The 20,113-nt window shown below is 39.7% G+C and overlaps 2 protein-coding genes across 3 annotated transcripts in view; one reads left to right on the plus strand and one right to left on the minus strand.

The window, feature by feature from the left end:
- The first annotated feature begins 278 nt into the window (after positions 1–278).
- SMIM15 (small integral membrane protein 15) lies at positions 279–1,825 on the plus strand. 2 transcript variants are annotated; one of them, XM_063321522.1, is made up of 3 exons: positions 279–332; positions 524–602; positions 1,284–1,825. In XM_063321522.1, exon 3 carries the CDS (start codon positions 1,311–1,313, stop codon positions 1,530–1,532), a length of 222 nt encoding a protein of 73 aa, XP_063177592.1. In that variant the 5' UTR covers positions 279–332; positions 524–602; positions 1,284–1,310; the 3' UTR covers positions 1,533–1,825. The 2 variants fall into 2 exon arrangements, with proteins under 2 accessions (XP_063177592.1, XP_063177591.1); XM_063321521.1 differs by lacking the exons at positions 279–332; positions 524–602 and adding an exon at positions 737–1,114.
- Positions 1,826–3,872: 2,047 nt separating this feature from the next.
- NDUFAF2 (NADH:ubiquinone oxidoreductase complex assembly factor 2) overlaps positions 3,873–20,113 on the minus strand; it is a 107,451-nt gene continuing 91,210 nt past the window's right edge. The window contains exons 5-6 of the mRNA XM_063321520.1: positions 18,226–18,266; positions 3,873–4,434 (exon numbers count right to left, since the gene is read on the minus strand). Coding sequence (XP_063177590.1) covers positions 4,177–4,434; positions 18,226–18,266 — 299 coding nt within the window. The 3' untranslated portion in view covers positions 3,873–4,176. The remainder of the gene's footprint in view (positions 4,435–18,225; positions 18,267–20,113) is intronic.

Genomic DNA, 20,113 nt, shown 5'->3' on the forward strand with positions numbered 1-20,113 from the left:
CGATACCTTGGGAACGCTTTTTTTCCCTAGACACAGCCTTTTTTAACCGCATCGCACACGCCCGCGGGCGGGGGCAGCGGCTCGGGGATCTCCACGGGAAGCACAGCCGGGGCGGGGCGCGGCCGCTCCGCCCCCGCCCGGGCCCGTACGTGCGGGTGTGGCGCTGCCCCGCCCCGAGTGACGCCGAGGGGGCGGAGGCGGGCGCGGAGCGGGGCGGGCCCGCTCTATCCAGCCGCGGCGGGCCCGCTCCGTTTCCCCGGCCGGCATAGGCGGAGCGGCCCCTTCCTTCCTGTTTCCGCTCGGCAGCCCGGCGCTCGTACCGTAGGGCAGCGGTACCGTGGGGCGGCGGGCGGGAGTGAGGGGAGGCGGCGCGGCCCTCCCGCCCCGCGCCCCGGCCATGCCTTCCCGCCGTGCTCCGTGCCCCCCCGGGCGGCGGCTACCTGTGGCCGGGCGGAGGGGAGCGCTGCCGGGTGCGGGCCGCGGCGGGCGCTTTTCCCTCACGGCCTGTGTCTTCTCTCCGCAGGGACCTCGGCGCCGCCCTTCCGTCGCTCGGCAGGACCGGAGGGTGCCCGAGGCGGCGCTGGGTTCCCCCCCTACCGCCGGTGAGGGTGGCGCGGCGGCCTCCACAGCGCGGCCGTTGGGCGGGGCGGGGCGCGCGGCCGGCCGTAAACGGGCCGGGGGCGGGGGGGGGCGGGCCTGAGTGGCGGCAGCGGCGGTGTCGTCAGGGAAGGGGCCGCCGGGGAGGCGTCCGTGTGGCGGCTGGCGGGAGCAGGCGCCGGGCCGAGGTGCTCCGCGCTTCCCGCCCCGTCTGGGCGCTGGCGGGCGGCCCGGGGCGACCTCGGCCTGCGCTCGGGCACCGCCGTGGGCGCTGCCGGCGCCGTTCTCGCGTTGTTTTTGAGTCGCCGACTGGTGCTGGGCCAGTAACTAAAGCAGTGGCCCGGTCCCTCGCCTCCCCAGTAACACCCAGAGAGAGAGAAGCCAACTGGGCTCCCTTCCCGTCTCTTCCGAAGAAGCACAGGCTTCGCTTTTTTTCCACGTAGCAATTTTTTCTTGATAGTATCTCAAGTTCTGTTGGATGAAATGCCTAATTACTTTGTAAACAGCGCACTTTAAGGTAGGGGCAACACTGCATTGCGCTTTCACATAATATGCACTACTTATTGCAAAAATGAGCTTGCTCTTTAATAACAAAAGGCGATGACTTAAATTTAAATGGTAATTATTGTGTATGTGTGCTTTTATTTTTCTGAATACTCAGAAGTTACTATTTTTTTATTCTATAGGGTTTTCCCAATAGAAAAACCGAAAAAATGATCGATATTAAGGCTTGGGCTGAATACATCGTGGAGTGGGCTGCAAAGGACCCATACGGCTTTCTTACTACAGTGATCTTGGCCCTGACACCATTGTTTGTAATTAGTGCAGTGCTTTCATGGAAGCTTGCAAAAATGATCGAGGCCAGGGAGCGAGAGCAAAAGAAGAAACAGAAACGCCAAGAGAATATTGCAAAAGCCAAACGAAAGAAGGATTAAATGGGGGGAAAAAAAACACCAACAAAACAAACAATGGTCTTTCATGTGCAAAAAATCCACTTTTTACATGAAACACTTGTATGTTTTGTGTTGTAACTCTCCTTTAATACTTGATCATGTTATTTCTTGAAGTATGAAATTCAATCCCCCCAGTGTATTTTTTTTTTCTGCTGAGATGACTTGTGTTAAAGTTTGCCCAAGTGACACTTACTACAGTCACTTAATCTACTACTTGTGTTCTAGTGCACGTTGCTTTTCTAAATTTGCATGTTAAATTAAAAAAATTAATCTGTTGGGTGGCTCTGGAGGTAGATCATTATGGTTTTATTTTTTTTTCCTTAGCTGAGCTATGACTTAACAAGTGTCTTAAAACTGTCAAATTATGTGAATGGTAAACTGGATTACAGAAAGGCAAGTTTTGGTATACCTTCAGCAGAGCTGAGATACACTAGTTTTGGAGTTCATTAGCATCCCTTACTGATTTCCTCTAAGGCCTGTGGTTCATTCAGCTGCTGCCTGTAGGGGCTGCTGTAGGTGGGACTTATCTGCAAAAAGAACCTAACTTAGCTTTTCCTGTTTCCTGAACTACCGGACATTGACAGTTTTTAAATTTAGCCCAGATTTAAGGAAACTGATTTCTTGTTCTTATGATCTTCATTTGTCTTAAGCCACTCATGTTCTACAAAATACATTACTATGTTGTTTTGTTTTCCCTAACAATCACCTGAATGCTCCACTTGTAGCTAATTTGTTTCTGCCTGCAGAAGCTTTTATGCCTCAAAGAATAGCCATAAATGGGGTGAGACCAAAGGCTCAGGTGGCCCAGTGACCTATAAGGGGTGGCTGTGGGAGAGTATAGAAGAAGGATGTGTGTGCTGGTGACAGTAGTTCTTCCTACTAGCTAACCTTCTGGCTACCTTTGATTTAGGACCTTCTGGGCATAAACTTGAGCATAGGAAGTTCCACCTAAACATGGGGAGGAACTTCATTACTTTGAGGGTGGCAGAGCACTGGAACAGGCTGCCCAGAGAGGTGGTGGAATCTCCAACTCTGGAGACATTCAAAACCCGCCTGGACGCATTCCTGTGCAACCTGCTCTGGGTGACCCTGCTCTGGCAGGGGGGCTGGACTGGATGATCTCCAGAGGTCCCTTCCAACCCCTACCATTCTGTGATTCTATGATTTTGGGGATATTTGTTCTCATGGCCCTTGAAACTCTGCTGCCATACTGGAAAAAGTCCATGTGGGGTTTGTGTTGTAAATATGCCAAAATTATTTAACCTTAATTCCAATACATGTTTTTCTAACAGAAGTGATTAATTTTTCAAAGCTGATTTTTTATTAATAGTCTAGTTCTAAAGAGCTTGTGGTTTTAATGCTGAAGAGCATTAGGTTTTCAGACAGCATATTTCTAAATGGCAGCACAGAGTTGTGCTTTCTGGCAATGAGTCCTTCATTATGCTTAAAAATAATAGCACTGTTCAGATGAGGAGACCTAGAGAGCTGGCTTACACAAAGGGGGATTAGAAGTGGAGACTCTATGTGAAATAACTTAAAGTAAATGTGAAGTATTATTGATCATCTTTCAACTTTGTTGGTCAAAGCAAGCATTATTAGAAAATGACATTTTGGCATTTTATAAATACATGGAAATAAGTCTCCGCTGTTTTGTCTCAAGTATTGTTAAGTGTGTATGTGTTCCACCTTTGATACCTACATAGATTATAAAACACATGGAGAACCAATAAAGGATGCACTACATAAATAAATTTGATACTTTTTTTGAAAAATTTTTTGGTCTTTATTTTGACTTGAAGTTCTCAAACATCATCTCTAAGCAAGTAATTTGCACATTATATGTACCCAAACTATGGCCAAATAAATCTATTAATTTAGGGAAGTCCCCACATACTAAAAATAAAACCTAATTATTTTAATATTAATGACAGCCCCTTGTCCTAAAACCTGCGTTATTTTCCATCAGCTTTACCAAGTGCTTCCAACCTCTGTTGGAAGTTATATGTAGTTTAACTCAGCCTGATTTTATCCAACTGCTAGCTGCAAATCAAATATTCAAATATGTTGTTTTCTTAAATTTAAGTTACAAGAATGTGTCTTAAGATTAATTAATACAGTGCATAGTCAGTGTAGTGTCAGTGATTCCTGTTAATGAAATCAACTTTTCCATCCACTTGACAGAGGAAAGCACACTGGCACTGCCACAGGAATTAACAAGCATTCTGAAGAAGTATCTTAAAATGATGCCTAGGTTTCAGAAAATTTAAGTGTACAGATTAACTAATATTTATTACATGAAAAACAATTTTAAAAACAAATGAGTCTTCAAGGAAAAAACAATTTAGATTTATTTAAGAGAATTAAGTTAGCTAGAAAACTTACCTATGATTTTACAAGTAACCTATGAACAGCAACTGTCAAAAACAAACTTACTTAGTAACACATCCTGTTTTCCACTAAAGCCAAACATTTTGCAGTAGGTTTGTCGTGATTAAGCCTATTTGAACAGTTCTGCAAAAATCAATGAAATGGCTTTAATATTACTTTATTGCACACTTACTTACATATAACAGCTGTTTATGTTGGCCATTAAAATATCTTAGCAATATCTGTACATTGCAGTGGTTTACTTATTGTGACCACTACCACTGCCTGGTGGCATCCAGGAACCTGGCTGAAAGGTGCTGGCGATGCTCGTTGGGTCTTGCGAAGGCTCTTTCTTCCCATAGTAAGGGGCTGACGCGTGGCCTTTAACCTGAGTGTGAACTGGTTCAGCAACAAGTCCCTCCTTGTATTCCTTGGCCTGAAGCAGTTTATCCTTTTCGGATACATCTTTGATTTTCTGTTTCATTTCTTCTCTGTAATTTTCATTCTTCAGAATCTCCTAAGAACACAGGACAAAGACAATGAGATAAATCAGAAGTAAATCAAATGCACAATGTTGGAATAAAACATTTCAAGCCGTCATTGTTTTTCTTAATTTTATAATCCAAATTTTCAGGTACGTAAGAAATAAAATGTGTGAAAATTATCTGTTTTTCTACAACTGCAATTTCAGCCCTTGTTTAAAGTGCTCTTAATGCTTTGATCATGTTGTTGAAGCAAAACTGCATTGTTGTACCCCAGTTTCACTATACTATTGGATCAAAAAGGAAAAGAAATTAAACAACAGTCATCAACAAATGTGAAAATGCACTAAAAATAAGGCTACCGTTTACATTGTCTTCTGTGTAGGCCTTACTATGATATAGCTATTTATCACTTGCATTTTCTCCTGTAACTCACTACGCCCATGACTTCAGGTATCTGTGCAGTTTTGGGAGAAGATGTGCAACCTTGACTCTGCTAGTACCTAGCCCGAAGCCATGCCAGATTAACAAATGAATAAAATAACTAAAAAAAAAAAAAACAGGACAGAACTGAAACTACTGAGATGGTACTAGTAACTCAGGAGAAAAAACACAGGAGGGGGGTGGCAGTGGGGGAGGAGGTGGGGCAAAGCATAACAGCTCAGCAAGGCCAAGGAGTGGCATGGTCCAAGCAGCAAGGGAGGACAACACATCCTCTGATGAGATGGGTACTGTGATGAGGACACTGAGCACAACACTGCTGAGGCCAGCTTTATGTTAACTCTACGCATCTACCAGCTGTGTATAGCTAAAATAAATGTACGGCATTCATAAAGGGTGTAAAATCATACCTACTGCCTCTGCACAGGTAAAAAACTCAAACAAAAGTGATCTAGTTTTAGAGGTTTACCTCCACCCCTGATAAAGTGAAACAACCATCTGATGCATGATCCCACTGCAAGGTCAAAAAAAACACCCAGGACGTGTATTCGGAGAAGGCTCATACAACTTGCCGATTCAACTTCATGAAGCTCTGTATGAACCACGGCTGGTACAGGTTAAAGCTGGAAATTCACTAGTGAACATGACTTGAACTGGGATTTGGCTGTTTCCACTGAGAAACGCTGAGGCTATTAGTTGAAGCAAGTGCAATTACTGGCTTATCCTCAGGTATAATGGAAAAACAGCTGTTAGTACACCTTGCCATATTTTTCAAAGGAAAACACAACTCTCAAAGTAAACACATAGAAAAAAGCCCTGAAAAATACTGAAATCTATCTTTTATCTGTTAGCTTATGCTTCCTATTAGAAGGATGATTTGCAAATTCTGCTAACAAGACTTCTCTGTGCTTTTGTTAGGGCAGATAGCAAAGAGGGTTAGAAAGGAAAGCAGAAAGATGATACAAATTTTTATGACACTTTGAACCCAAATACAACTTAACTATAATCAACACTATGTAACAAGGAAGCTGCTAACATCCACATTTCCACTGGGATACTGGAGGAAAACGGCTGAGCAGCTTTCTCTGGATTACAAGTATATGGAAGAGCTAAGGAGAAACGAGACCAGTGCACTTCTCTCTTGAGTAGAAGACCATGACATTACTTTAGGAATGGCATTAAAATACATGTGATACTGCCAAGAGATGACATAGCAAGTATGTGAAAATTTAAGAACATTTAAAAAAGCAGTATTTAAAGAAAACCTTAGAGATACCATGAAAACTAACACCTTTTTCTGAGTCCTTAATTGCCTCTATACTTAAACTCACAGATGCACAGAGCAGAAGTAAAACACCTCACATACTGAAGGTGGGCAGGGAGAGGTAGAAAATTCTCCCATACTCAAACAAAAATATTGCTGAGTGTAACAAGGTCAAATTTTCAACAGTCAGTATAGCAAAACCTCATTATCACGTCTCTCAATTCCGTCCTTGTTTACCATACACCTGTATAACCCTACTGTGACCTTACTGATTTCAAGGGCATTACTCCTACGGTGCTTGTATTCCCCCACTAAGAAGCAAGGTTATACACCTTTGTGATATCTGAAGACTGCATCATAGTCTCTGCTAAAACAGCATGAAATGATTTATTAAAATACGAATGTAATTCACTTAACTGCGACTTGCTAACTTCAAATCCTTTCCTGTGATTACTTTAACAGAGTTATCTTAGTCAGGTAATAGCAGCTGTAACTAAATTCCAAATGTTCCAAGTTCATTTTAAATGCTGATGTATAATTGTCGTCTGGTTTTCAGACTCAAGTAAGGCTCTTTTAATCAGCTTTCACCGGCCAACGCATAGTTGTGATCTAGTAAAATAACCATGTTGATCTTGAAAAAAGCATGAAGAATGATCCTCATTAGCAAACATAGGAAAAAAAAAAAACAAACTGAAGTGACTAGTTCAGATTCTTCTATACAGTCCACACCAGGACAAAAATTTTCAAGTTCAAAGTGTCTGCACACATCCATGCCGTGCATTAAATTCATGCCACTAACATGTAAACTGAAATCAGGGTTTCTATGCTCAAACTAAAGAAAATGTGAATCAGGAATCTTGAGCATGTTAGAAAAATTGGGTCAGATTAGATTTCTTGGCATAAACATCTTGTCCTTTGACACTGGCAAGTTTGTTCTGTGAAACTCTCTCACAGGCACTGAGTCCTTGTTTCTAATACTATCACCAGCAAACACTTCATTCTCAATTCTCATTAGAACACATGCTTTTTCTTTTTTTTTTTTTTTTAATATTTTGATTGTATTTCTAAATACTATTGGTTCAACTACCATAGACACTGCAATTTGAAGCAGTTATGAGACTGAAGTTTCCCTGCCATTACAAGCATTTAAATAAAAGATCCAAGTAGTTCCAAATTTGATTAGGATAATCAGCTTCATTCAAAATGCAAATTTTAATGAATCTATTGCATGCATATTTGTAGAAGGAATTATCCTTAAAACACACTAGAAGTGTGCAGGATCTTTAGAACTATCTTCCAAATTTGGCTTCAGTTTATCTGCACAGCTCTGCACTTAAATACAGTGAGCCTTAGAAAGGTTCCTCCGCAGACACCCTCCTGGTCTACACGGCTTCCTATCACCTGTCGACAAAGTCTTGTCTTTTTTGTTTGCTTGTTTGTTTTGTTTGTTTTTTTTAAACTTACATTGGCAGGTTCAGAACATTTCTCTTCTCTCCTCCTCCAAGATGAATTGAAATATTTTATAAAATGGCTAGCTTCACTATAAACTGCCCCTCCAAAACATACTATTTCAGTTTTCTGCTGAAATGTAAGAACATGAATACATAATGTGCTCTAACCTTTACGGGAAATATAAAATAATTCTATCCAACACAAAGAACATGGTATATACCAGGTGACTGCCGTTTTCTAAGGGCTAGCTTGCTCTTCCAACACTCTCCTTATACAAATAAATTATGAGAGCCATTTGAACTTGCAGTTCTCAGGAGGTGCATGGTATCTAAAGAGCACCAGCAATGCCCTTCATCATTTTCATTAAAAGAGAAATCTAAGGATTTGGATTATGCTGCAAAACTAAAAAATGAAAAATGCCTGAAGACATCCATCTATGTTTCATACCAGTTGAAATCCCTGCATGTAGATGTTCACCTTGAAATGTATCAGCTTCCAGCATTTGGAACAAGATACATACAATGCGGCAAGAACTAGGTCCAACTACATGTTCTACAGTTACTTCTAAGTGGGATGTGAAAGAAGAAATTTTACTCACTGCAGATAACTGGTTGTCCAGCTTTGCTGATTATTGTAAGCTCTATGAGGTTTTTAATCCTTCTAATGGCTGGAGCTGGATGCCTTCCCTCCTTAGAAAAGCAGAGTTTAAGAAAGCAATCTCTAGGGTTTTCTTGAAGGACCTAGCATTATTATTAAGGAAATGCAAAAGCGGCCCTATGTGGAGTTTGAGGAAGCTGCTTTTCATCTAGAAACTGACAACTTCTGCATATCCTGACATCTTAGTACTGGTGTAACAGCTGCGTGCACAAAGAATGAAAGACAGCCTGCTCATGGGGGCAACACAGCCCAAGACATGTTTCTAAGTGCGCTGCTGTATTTCAATGCCACTGGCATGAAATTTCCACTTTTTTTGCAAACTATATTTTTGTTTAAAGCTATCACTTAACTCTGGCAGCTGAGATGTATCACCAAGCATCCTCTGCTGCTTGGAAACTGTATTCACCTCTACTCCACAGAAGGTAAAAAATCTAGAAGTTTGTCTCTGGTCAAAGGACTTTGAGTGCTTACCAGGCTGCACTGGAAGACCTGCTTTGTGGCCGAAAATTAAGAGTGAAAGAACATCCCATTCCAAAAGGATCTCATATTGTCACTGCTTTCCCTTTTCTGAATAAACTAGTAGCCTTACTGAATAAATAAAAGTAGTTCCTCCTGGCAGGAAAATGTCATAAATAGAAAACAGGTTTCTCTAGACTTGCTTACTCCTTCAGCTGGGGTCTTGCTCATCAGTGACTAGCCTTTGCTGAACACTTCTTGCCAGCCTTCTCCACGGGAAAATTAACCCTTTCTATCCTGCAGCACCTCCTGAATGCCACAATCTGAGGAACTCCTCCTCCCTTCTTCTTACTTCCTTACTGTTTCCCTCTAAGTCTTCAAGTCAGCCATCATCTGTAACACCACTTGTCTCTCATGGAGCATTTTCCATCTCCTGAAGGCAAAGGGCAATGCAAAGTTGTGAACAAGTAGTTCTAGGGATCCAGGTGGCTAGATGTACAGTACCAATGTAATGATGTCCAAGAGGGAATCTTTAAAGATTATTTTCACAGACTGGTACTTGTTTCAGTTTTGTTCTTTACGGATGATTTTCTAAAGCAGCTATACACAAAGCTATAAATACAAGGGTTTTATGTATTATTAATTTTGAGCCAGATGTCACACTTCATTTCAGATGGGTTTGTATTTTGACTAAATTAAAAATAAATAGCTTCTTCATGTTGTCTTGGAAAATATTCCAACTTCCTAAGTTATCTTAATTACATATGTTGAAATACTCATGATTTCTCTTTATTTGAATAGGGTTAGCTAACTATTATTTGATGCCAGAACTGAGAAATATCTGGACAGATTAATGTTCTTTGTTTAAACTGTACAGAGACTACATATTCATAGAATACTTACATTTTGGTGTGTCTAGTTTGAAATTTTATGTTTAATCATGAATGAACTTGAACTTTGAACTCTGCCTGTTAAAAATTCATATACACAAGTAAGCAAAAATTTAAAAAAAATAACAAGTGTAAAGGAAAAATCTGTTTTGGAACAGTATGAAAAAGTTGATTGTTATAAGACAATTTAAAACATCAGAATTTTTTCTTCACTGACAAATGAACTAGAAGTCCAGCAAAGTGCTAGAAGTTAAGCTAATTCACCTGTTTTTTATAATATTGCCAAACTGGTTAACTAAACTCCATTTTCCAGTTTGACAAGTTAAATAGGCAAGATGAAATAATCAGATATTACATCATATTTCAAGAGTAGGAGGCACAGGGAGGACCTCGTCACTGGGAAGCACCGAATGTTCTGATGCAGGGCAGGTCTTGTTAACTCAGCAACTGAGCACGAGCTCAGCAGTGACAGGTTGCAAATAAGAAATGATGTGATAAATGAAGGGCTGTGTCAGTGCATGGCAAAAACAGAAGAGCATGCTGGATTCGAAAGGCGTATCTGGCTTTGCTAAGATACTTATTTAAATAAAACACTGAGGCAACTGACTGCTAATTTTGTAAAGAACATACGTGCTAAATATCTTTCGTCAAGCAACAATCAACATTGTTCAAATCAACGTAAGACTTGCTTCATGCAGGTTTAGTTTGTGAGCAAATGTCTGATCAGTTGCAAATTTAAAAAACAGACTGTGTTCTGTGCACTCCATGTGATTTTTTAGAAGGATGCACCCTGCATAATTCACAAGTAAACTGATCTGAATGATCTTTGTTAGCTACATCACAAGTTATGGCATCTCTCATTGCCTAGGTTTTGTAGAACAGCTTTTTTGACCTTTGAACATAGATCTGATAAATTATCCAAACAAATTACTAAGCTAACATAGCTGCTGTTTTAGAACAATTACTTTTGCTTGGAACATGAAACAGCCCTTTAAACATTAGCAGGTACAGAAACAGACCTCTAACAGTGCACAGGTTTCGGAAACGGCAAGCTCTGACTTCCATTTTATTGTCTGCTACACTCTAGATGAAGGCTGTTTGTGCATTCTGGGTTCTTAATCCTGTAAATGAGAGGTGCCCTAATTCTTTGGAATCAATCATCAACAGCACAAAAATTGCAATTAAGGTTTAAAGCACTCCTCAATGTGTGTTAAAGCAATGTATTGATTACAAATACGTGTACAAATGTATGCTTTGATGATAGCCCAATATTTAGTGTTAAATGCAGTGCTAATACCACATTTACTACCAAACCAAATCAGTTAAATACTAATTCTAACTCACAGTAATTTTTGTTTAAATCAAATCTACAGAGAAGTGATGCTGACTATTACTAAATTACTATATTGGTACTTCTAAGCTACAGAATCTCTGGCATGACATAGTCTCTAGGGCACCACAGTGTAGCACGCATGTATTTGGCAAGAACATGTAATAGGAGGCAAAAGGAAGAGAAAAGGCACAGGCATGGGAATATAAAACATGTCGGCAACACATGGAGTCAGGAGGGGTTTGTGCCTGAATTATTTTTATAACACTGCAAAGATTTTTTGTACAGAACTACATATAGTTTGAAGATCACAGAAGAAACTGTGTAGTAGCAGCGAAAAATCACAAACTAGCCTGGCAGCCCTGCACTCTGCCCTCGATAAAGGGCACTGCATAGCCTTGATGCCCAGAGAGTAAACAAGGAACTGTAGCTGTGACTCAGTCCCGGTTTGATCTTCGCTTTCCCCTTACTCTACATATGATGTAATCTGTACCAGCCCTTCTCATGGTACACTTTACTTCTCCCTCCACCCCCGTTCAGCTGTGCTGACAGTGAATTAGGAGACAGAGCCAATGCTCTGTGCATTCCCTCCCACACAAAGAGCAGTAGCAGAGGAGCAGCAGCTCTCTCTTCTATGGCCTTGGGATCTGCAGCATAGGAAAAACGGGAAGTAATGGGACAAATTGGTGCCTCGATACTCCTCTGTGGATGCTGACAAACGCCTATGTTTCAGACCTGAGGAGAAAGCTAAAATGAATAACACAGAAAAACTCTAAAAATGATGGCTTCCTCAAGCTCTCGATTTTTTTTTTTTTTTGAGTGACTTTTCTGACCACTTCCTTCTATTTAGACCTTTGTAGCTCAGCTCTTTATACTGGCAAGTTTTACTGCCCTTTCACATTGAGTAATAATCCTCTCTGGAATCATGCACAATTTACTATGCAAAATACTATTTAGTGCAAGCCAAGTCATTTGAGTATGTCCCAAATTTTCAATCCTGATTGTGATTCCAGACAACAATGGCGGAAAACACTTTGCTCAGAGAGCTGTTTATCCTTGTGCTTTTTAAATAGCATTTCCAAAAACTGTAAATCATATTCTGCAGCTTTTTGTGGCTTCAGGAATAAAATACTCATTTGCTAAGCCCTATTCTCTATGCAAGAGTGTACAATCTCCATGTCAGAGCTCTCATTTCAAACTTCTAAACCGAAGCATTTGAAAGAAGATAGAAGCAAAACTGTAATGTGCAGTCCCAACAGTGTCAAAGAAAGACTTTTCTAAACTGCATCCTATTCTGGTTAAAGGAACGTGAATTCTGTGTAAACTAATCTCTGTGACTGAAGCTAGTTTTGATCATACTATCTCTCAAATAAATAATACTTATGATCAAATAAATGGGAAAAGTGGGTATGCATTGTGGCAACCAAATAGAATGTAATTTCAGTGTAATTATTCGGGGGGGGCAAGGGGGGAAGAGAGGGAGAAACAATCATTGAAACCTTATGCTTATTACAACTCAGTGAAGTACATTTTTCCTCCCTTGACAAGGCGGTTGTCAAAACAGGTAATTATGGAAATGCTAGAAATAGTTTGAAAGAAGACAGCAGCTGTCACAAAAAGTTTCTTTTTTTAACATTTCACCTTCTATCCAACTGTGCAATTCAGAAGCCACTGAGTTTTATTACTGTGTAACAAGTACATAATGCATGAGAAAAGCAGTCATTTACTGTGGTTTTCTATTTCAAACTATTTTCAGGCTCTTGACACTAATTAAAGGAACATGCAATTCTACCTTACTTCCCATGAAATATTAACATACATACACATGCATACAAAGCAGAGGTGAGGTTTCAATTTAAACTGAGAACACTTGTAGCTACGCAGCCCTGTGTGCACTACAAAGGAAGTGGCATCTGGCTTAACAATGAAGTGACTTCTAGTACAAAGATCTGTGCTCTCAGAGAAGTACTACTACAGGCACACAACTGCAGGTTATCACATTGGCAGGTTCAGAGATAAACCACCTTTCTCTCCAGAACAGTTTCTGTAAGCATTGCCATGAGAACCTTCTCTGGTTTTAACTCATGCATTTTCTGGCACCCCAAGATGGTCTGTAATTTTATATCTATCTCCATTCTACAGATGAGGCCATAAGTTACTCAGATACTCTTGAACCTCAGGACACTCTTGGAATAGTGTGTAGCTACAAGGTCTATTATGGGAAAAAATAAGGGTTAGGTTTCTAAATACATTCAGGTACCTCACGTTACAGACAGTAGGATTCTTTAAAAGCCCCTGAAAATCTGATGCCCTCTGAAATCAGAAATACTGAAGAATACAAATAGAAGTTAGGCACAGAAAGGCTTAAAAGCTCACTATGTGTCTGATATTTTTCAGGTTTGCTACATCCTTAAAAATATGCCTCTTGGTTCCTTCCAGGCTTAGAAGCTGAAGTCTCAACGTGTCTTAAGACACAAGATGCCTAAACCAATTTTGATATGACTCCCACTACCTATGTGGGGGAAAAAGCTGGCTGTGTGTTACATACGCACTGATGGTATAAAGATGAGAGACAGACAGAGACACAGACACTCTACTGAAGCAGGCACCAAACCCAAACCCTGCAAGTAGCTCATGCATCCAACCCTTATCTTAAGCAGGAGCTGCACCAACAGAAAATAACAATTTCTTTCATTAGTATTTTTAATATATTTACATAATGCTACCTCAAATTTTAAATAAAGCACTTTTTTTTTAAGGGACTGTGACCCAGAATGAAAACAGATGTAGAAAAGATGGCAAAGCTTGTTAATGCCATGCAAAGTTGCTATCAACAAAGCGCTGAGAATTCTCCCGAAGTTCTTACCAGCAGAACTTTGCTGGAATTCATGAAGGTACATAAAAAGACAGAGACATATCCACAGCGGTCCTATACAAGATGTTACGTTGTTTAACATCCTTTAAATTCGGGGAGTTCCACTTTGGTGATGGAATAACAACATAAGCCCAAAAGGAGTCCTGAAGAGAAGGATTTTCCCCGTCTCCCAAAAGCAGTTTTGCTTTGCTCTGACACCAAGATGTGAAAAATCCAAACATAAATATGCCATGGTTTAAATCAGGAATGAAATCTGTATCCAGAATAAAATCTGCGAGGTAGCAGTGTATGCGAGACAGCATGTTTCCATTTACCTTACAGTAGTTGATGAGCCGCACTGAACGTGGATTATGACTCAAAGAATGGAAGGGAATAGTCTCTTAAAGAAATAATTTACATGGATGGAACATCACTCCTATAAAACAACTGCTATATCCCAAGACAACTTTTGTTAATATATACTGACAACATTAATGCTTATCAGGTAAACTAATTTGCATGGAAAGTAATAAATTATTAAATCTGCTTCCACAAAATAGCATTTGATTAAAAATATTTTAGTATTTGTAGCCATTAAAACATTTTAATTAGCTGAAAACTATAAGCTCTCTAGACAAGAACACTTTTCCTATTTGCCCAAAAACATACTCCATACTTCTAGTTTCCTATATACATAATAAAGAAATGTAATAGTCTCCTTAATTATTCATCACTTGTTAAATTGGTTAAAATATAATTTGCAGCTGCACAGGAATAAAGGTAATGATAAATTTTCCTCAGCCAACGATAGATGATCATACACCATATAACTGCACAGATGACATAATGCTATAGTAATGCAGAGATATACACACACAAGCTCAGGTTCTCACCTGTTATAAAGCAGTATGTGTATACGTATGTGTCTGCACGCATGCATGCTTACTCTGGGTGCAGCCACGATCCAAAATTCTCGATCAATATGGACTCCCTGATTACCATAGGAACAGAATTTGTCTAAGCCCAAGATAAGAATCAACTTGATCTGCATTCATTTGCAAAGTTATCGCCCTCATCATAAGTGAGCTGAGAATGAGACTTGGCATATTTCAAGCTGTAATAAAATCAAAAGGCAACCAACTGTTTCCAGTATCCCAGAAGCTGGCTTTTAAAACCCAATGCGTCCAACCGCTAACACGCTTTACTTTACTGGTCAGATTAGAAATAACCAGGGGATGACCCGCATTCTTGGGTTATGACTAGCCTAGTACGCAGAAGTCTAAGTGACCTCCTCCAAAAATGGGGAAAAAGTGGTGGGGCCGCAGGGAGGAAAGAAACCATTGAGTATGTGAAACACTTAAAACACTGAACAAGTTGACTTGTGAAGTCACTGGAGTGTTCTTCCATTAAAAAAAAAAAAAAGAATCTAAAGAAAAAGAAAAGAAATGTAAAGTAACTTCTTCTGTGAGAAAATGAAAGCTTTGCAATGTGAACAAAAAAAAAAAAAGATCACTTAGGTGTTTGTGGAAGACAAAATGGCCCGAACCCAAAACATTATCAAGTCTTAAGGACACCGTCAACAGACTTAGCTGGTGTCATGACCCAGCCACCTTGACCAGTGTAAGGAAGGACAACTCACATTCATTCTCATGCAGGTGACTGACACGTCATGATGATTATCAATGACAATTCATAATTGGTTCCCAAAATGTGGTCATCAGTGCTATTGGTAAGATCAGGAAGATCCAGCTGATTTGTGAAGCCATCTCTCTGCGATATTTTCAATTAAAGTTTGATCAGAGAGCTCTTCATGACACCTCTTAGCCTGAGCAGTTTGGCAAACTCTATGATCTATAGCTGAGAACTGAATAAAAGACAAGTTTGACAAATATAAAAAAACCCAAACATAAAATACTAAAGACGGATGGTAACTGAACAGAGCAGAGAAAAGGAACAGAAATTTTAATAAAGTTTAACATATGTCATTTGATATTAGAAAGAAGAAAAAAAAAAGAGGATGGGCAAAGGACAGGAAAAAAAAGCAAAAACCATCCAAAAAAAGGGGGTATTACAGACCACAAAGGTAGGTCTCAATAGGCACAGCTCCAGAAACTTATGCTTTAGGAACTGTAATGCTGTTTTGTGGTGTTACAATATGATGTTGACAGTAAAATGTCATTAAAGCAAAAATGCAAAATTTGTGGACTTTGCATCCTTTTTCAGAAATAGTCTAGTCTCATGAGACACATGTGAGAGAACGAGGAGATTTGTTATACAGGGTTTCAACATGAAATATGGTCATAAATATTCCCTTGTTCCATTGCTGTCACACAGCAGTTTACCATATCAGCATTACTGTCAAAAAAGGAATATAATACAGAATAGCAGCCAGTAAAGTTTATGTAGCTAAAACACTAAAGCAAACCAGTCCTACAAATAGGGACCAAACAGTATTCTGTATGTACTTCACCAGTGTAATTATAACAATACTGTGGTATAAGGGTTTGTGGTGTAACACTTCAAAATCAGGAGAGAAGTAGGTCACAGATATCACCCTACACTAATACAGAATAAAAAAATTAATCTGCACTGTCACATATTTAAAACGCGACTGCTGCATTATTTTCAAAATATTAGCAAGAATTTTTAACGTACATATATTTGAACTACCTTTTCTTATACAAGAAAAAAACAATTTGTAGAGATTACTTGAAAGAAAAGATAACTACTTTTCAAATTTCTGGTGTATCACTTCTGCTCTGATAAGGTCAATGCGCAGCCCTGCAGGTAAAGTACCTAGCTGCTAAATTATTTTTCAGTTCTATTACCTCTTCAAACTGAAGGCATAAGCAGTCCTGTAACTCTGAATGCACCATTACTCCCAATGATCTTTCATTCTCCCTAAATTGCTTTTTCTGGAAGGTAAAACATTTAGAACCCTATTGACCCATGGTCCTCTCACCTGTGGAGACTCCTTGCTCCCTGTTTTGAAGCAGAACCAACACCTCCAGCACCAGGAGGAGTTTTATAGCACAAATTCCAAACTAAAGCTGCCTGTGTTCTCCAGAGAAGGCTTATCTTAGCACAGTTATCATGGCAGTCTGGGTCAAGGAAATGACAGGACAAAAGATATGCAACACTCCCCATCTTCAAGTATCACATGAAGTGCTAATTTCAACAGTAAAAGTTGTATGCTACAACTTAGAATTGTATGTAGAATTGTTAGAATGAGCCAGAGCTACTTAAAAGGAGATAAGTTCAAGCTTAGACAGAACCAGTGCTGTAGTATCACTTCTGCACAAGTAACTAGGATGACGAGGGAGGAGAAAAAAAATTTTAAAAATTTAAAAAAAAAAAAATCACACTTAATACTTCCCCAAATGTTAATGCAAAGAAAAGTTTGTTAATTTAAGTCCTAAAAAGCTTTGAGGATAAATTTAACTTAAACTTCGTCCATTCATGCATGTATTATAGCCCTTATTATCTCTACAACCTGAGTGGCAAGTGCGAAACAGAGGCAGAGAGAATTAGTTGAAAAGCTGTAAGTTGTGTGGGAGCTCATTTCAGTGAGTTACAGCTTGTAAACATCAGCTGAAAAGCTTCCCCGGGTCATCCTAACACAGAGGTAGGCAGGACAAGTTTTCACAAACCAGTATATTCCAGAAGACCTCAGTGACCAAATCTTTGTCTGGAGCATGCCAACATAGCTTCACTGAATTTGACACAGTTATTCCTACTGATGCAAGTATCTGCCTCTGTGGGTGTCAGTTTGAATATTTGTAGTAAACTATGCCTCATGTGCTCACTCGTTCCTAGCTGGTGCTTCCCAACTCGTAATGCAAACCCATGGCGTGTAGTACATGTGCGTGCATCTGTATCTGTACAGATCAACAGTCAGACTCATTCCACTCTCTAGAAAACCATCAGCATGAAAGACTGTGGGGTATTTCCCTGCTTCATACCATTAGAAACCACCTACAGAAAAAAAATCATGGCTGCAACTCCCCCATCTCATTAGCATTGTAAAATCTTAGTGCAATTTGTTTTCCTGTACTGATGAATCCACTGGCAAGTGGACTTGAAACCTGCATTTTAATGTCAACTACCACGAAAAAAACCTTGCATTAATACATAGAGGACCTATTTTAAAAGTTCATAGCAGCAATTTCAGAATTCATTTAAGTAAAGAAACTCATGAATGGCCACAATCATCTTAAAGTATCTACACGGAGATAGATATTCTTCTTAAAGAATTCACGTAGATAAAAGTAACAACTAAAGAACTTCGGCGTTTATATTTCCATTTGTTTTCCTTTTTCCTAAGTGTTAGATATCTAGTCTGTGTACAATTTTGTCAATTAGGCAAGCAATATATTAAATTCTCCCCCAAAAGTGACAAATTAATGGAGAGATTAGTCCACTGTAAATTATTGTAGTTTAATTACAACAATTGAAAATTTAAAGACACTTCATCTCTCTCACCTCAATGGTGGGTGGATCGTTTCTCTTTTTTCTTATCCATGCTGCAAAAGAAAATTCAAACAGATTATTTCAAAGATTACAGACAGGATTAAAGCTCAAAAATATGATGAATTTGTAACAGAAAGCAAATGTTTATATAAAAAATTAAAATAGAATTTGCCACAACCTGGAAAGCCGTATTATTTCCCAAAATATAAAAGACCCAAGATGTTATTTCCCGTGTCAATACTCTCAGGGCTCACGGCCCAGGCCTGTTGTTGAGCTAGCTACACAGCACCGAGCTTCACCCTGAGAAAATGACAAGATGACTGCTGAAAAGTACGAAAAGCCTTAGACCACTCTGGAGAAAAAGGAATCCTGCATATGCCTCAGGCATTGTTAAAGCTGAAAACCTATTTATGTTAGTGCCACCTAAAATTCCTGTACAAGGATGCATGATACAGCCCCAAAAGTGACTGAGGGGCTGCGGAGCCCCAACTGCACCTTGACCTGCCGCTGTGTGGGACTACCCGCTGCATGGAGGGGGAGGTATGGCAACCAAGGGAGGGCTCCCTCCATCTCTCAGTCAATTCACACTGGAAAAGACAGCAGAGGAATGAAAACAGTGGCAGCGACAATTGTCCTGTGGCTCGGGTTTTCCATGATGAACCAACACTTATACCCGCTCCCACTGCAAACGCTGTCGGCTAGCATGGGACTGACCGGAGGTGGCAACCCAAAGGGACTCCACTGCAGACAGAGAAGTGGCACTACATCGGGTCTTGCTTCATTTGGTTCATGAATTATTTGAGATAGCTCCAACTATTACAGGCATTATTTAGATAAACAAGTTACCTGACTGTGGACAATGCAATACCCGTCACACTTTAAAAGCATCACTACTATAGCCTTTTTTCATGCCTTTTCAGTCCACACAATTGGTAGGTACTGGGTTGTATATTTTGTAGACGCTTGTCTTTTTCGCTCTAAATTTTCAAATGAATGAGTAGCAGAATGCAAGTGGCTAGTAATGAACAGAAGGACAAACATAAGGAAAGCCAGTTCCAAGTGCCGAGACATGGCAAAATGTTCTTTTTTATGTTTATTTGGATAATTAAGACTTTCATTACTGTGCTTGAAAATTAGAGCAAAAATGACATTTTCATTATCACCCAGTCAAACTCCTGATCTGACCTGTAGTTGTCTATAAAGTTTCAGAAATGCTTTAAGAAGGAACTATTCCAAATTTTAATTTTCTAATACCATCTGTGCTGTATTTTGAGGGGAACTAAGGAACGAGTCAGACAGCAAGTCCAAAACACTAAAAGCTGCATAGAGTCATAACGTCACCTCACTACTGAAAATGCAACTACACACAGGGTAAAACACTAACACCACTCTGCTTCAGCAACATTATGAAACCGGTTTTAGGAGGAATAGCTTACAATTAATATAAGAACAGAATTAAGAGAGACAAAATGGCATTACATAGCTCGGAATTTGGCCGTGATGGCAGCGCCAACAGCCTTAACTCACAGTTAATGGTAAAACACCTGTAATGATATGAAGGCAAGGTATTACTTTTGGTTCTTGTCTATCAGATGGCAATTTCTGAAGACGGGCTCTTTTACATGAAATTCTCAAAGATCTTTTCTTAAAAGCAGTCCCTGCCAGCTCTTCTCAGAGGTCTTTTCGCCCTAACAAAGATTAGATCCAAATTTGCCATTGTGGAAAAGCAACTGAGCACTGAACAGTTAACATCACCTTTTCTGAAAAAGTTTTATTACTGGAAAGAAAAACAGCCCATTAAGATAATCCAAAATACTTTTTATTAAATCTATAGAACTAGAAAACATTTTGCATGTACTTGCAGCATTTTCAAACATGTAAATTTTATGACAATTTCCAA

The sequence above is a fragment of the Chroicocephalus ridibundus genome, chromosome Z (assembly GCF_963924245.1).
Source record: "Chroicocephalus ridibundus chromosome Z, bChrRid1.1, whole genome shotgun sequence".
Classification (NCBI taxonomy): Eukaryota; Metazoa; Chordata; class Aves; order Charadriiformes; family Laridae; genus Chroicocephalus; species Chroicocephalus ridibundus.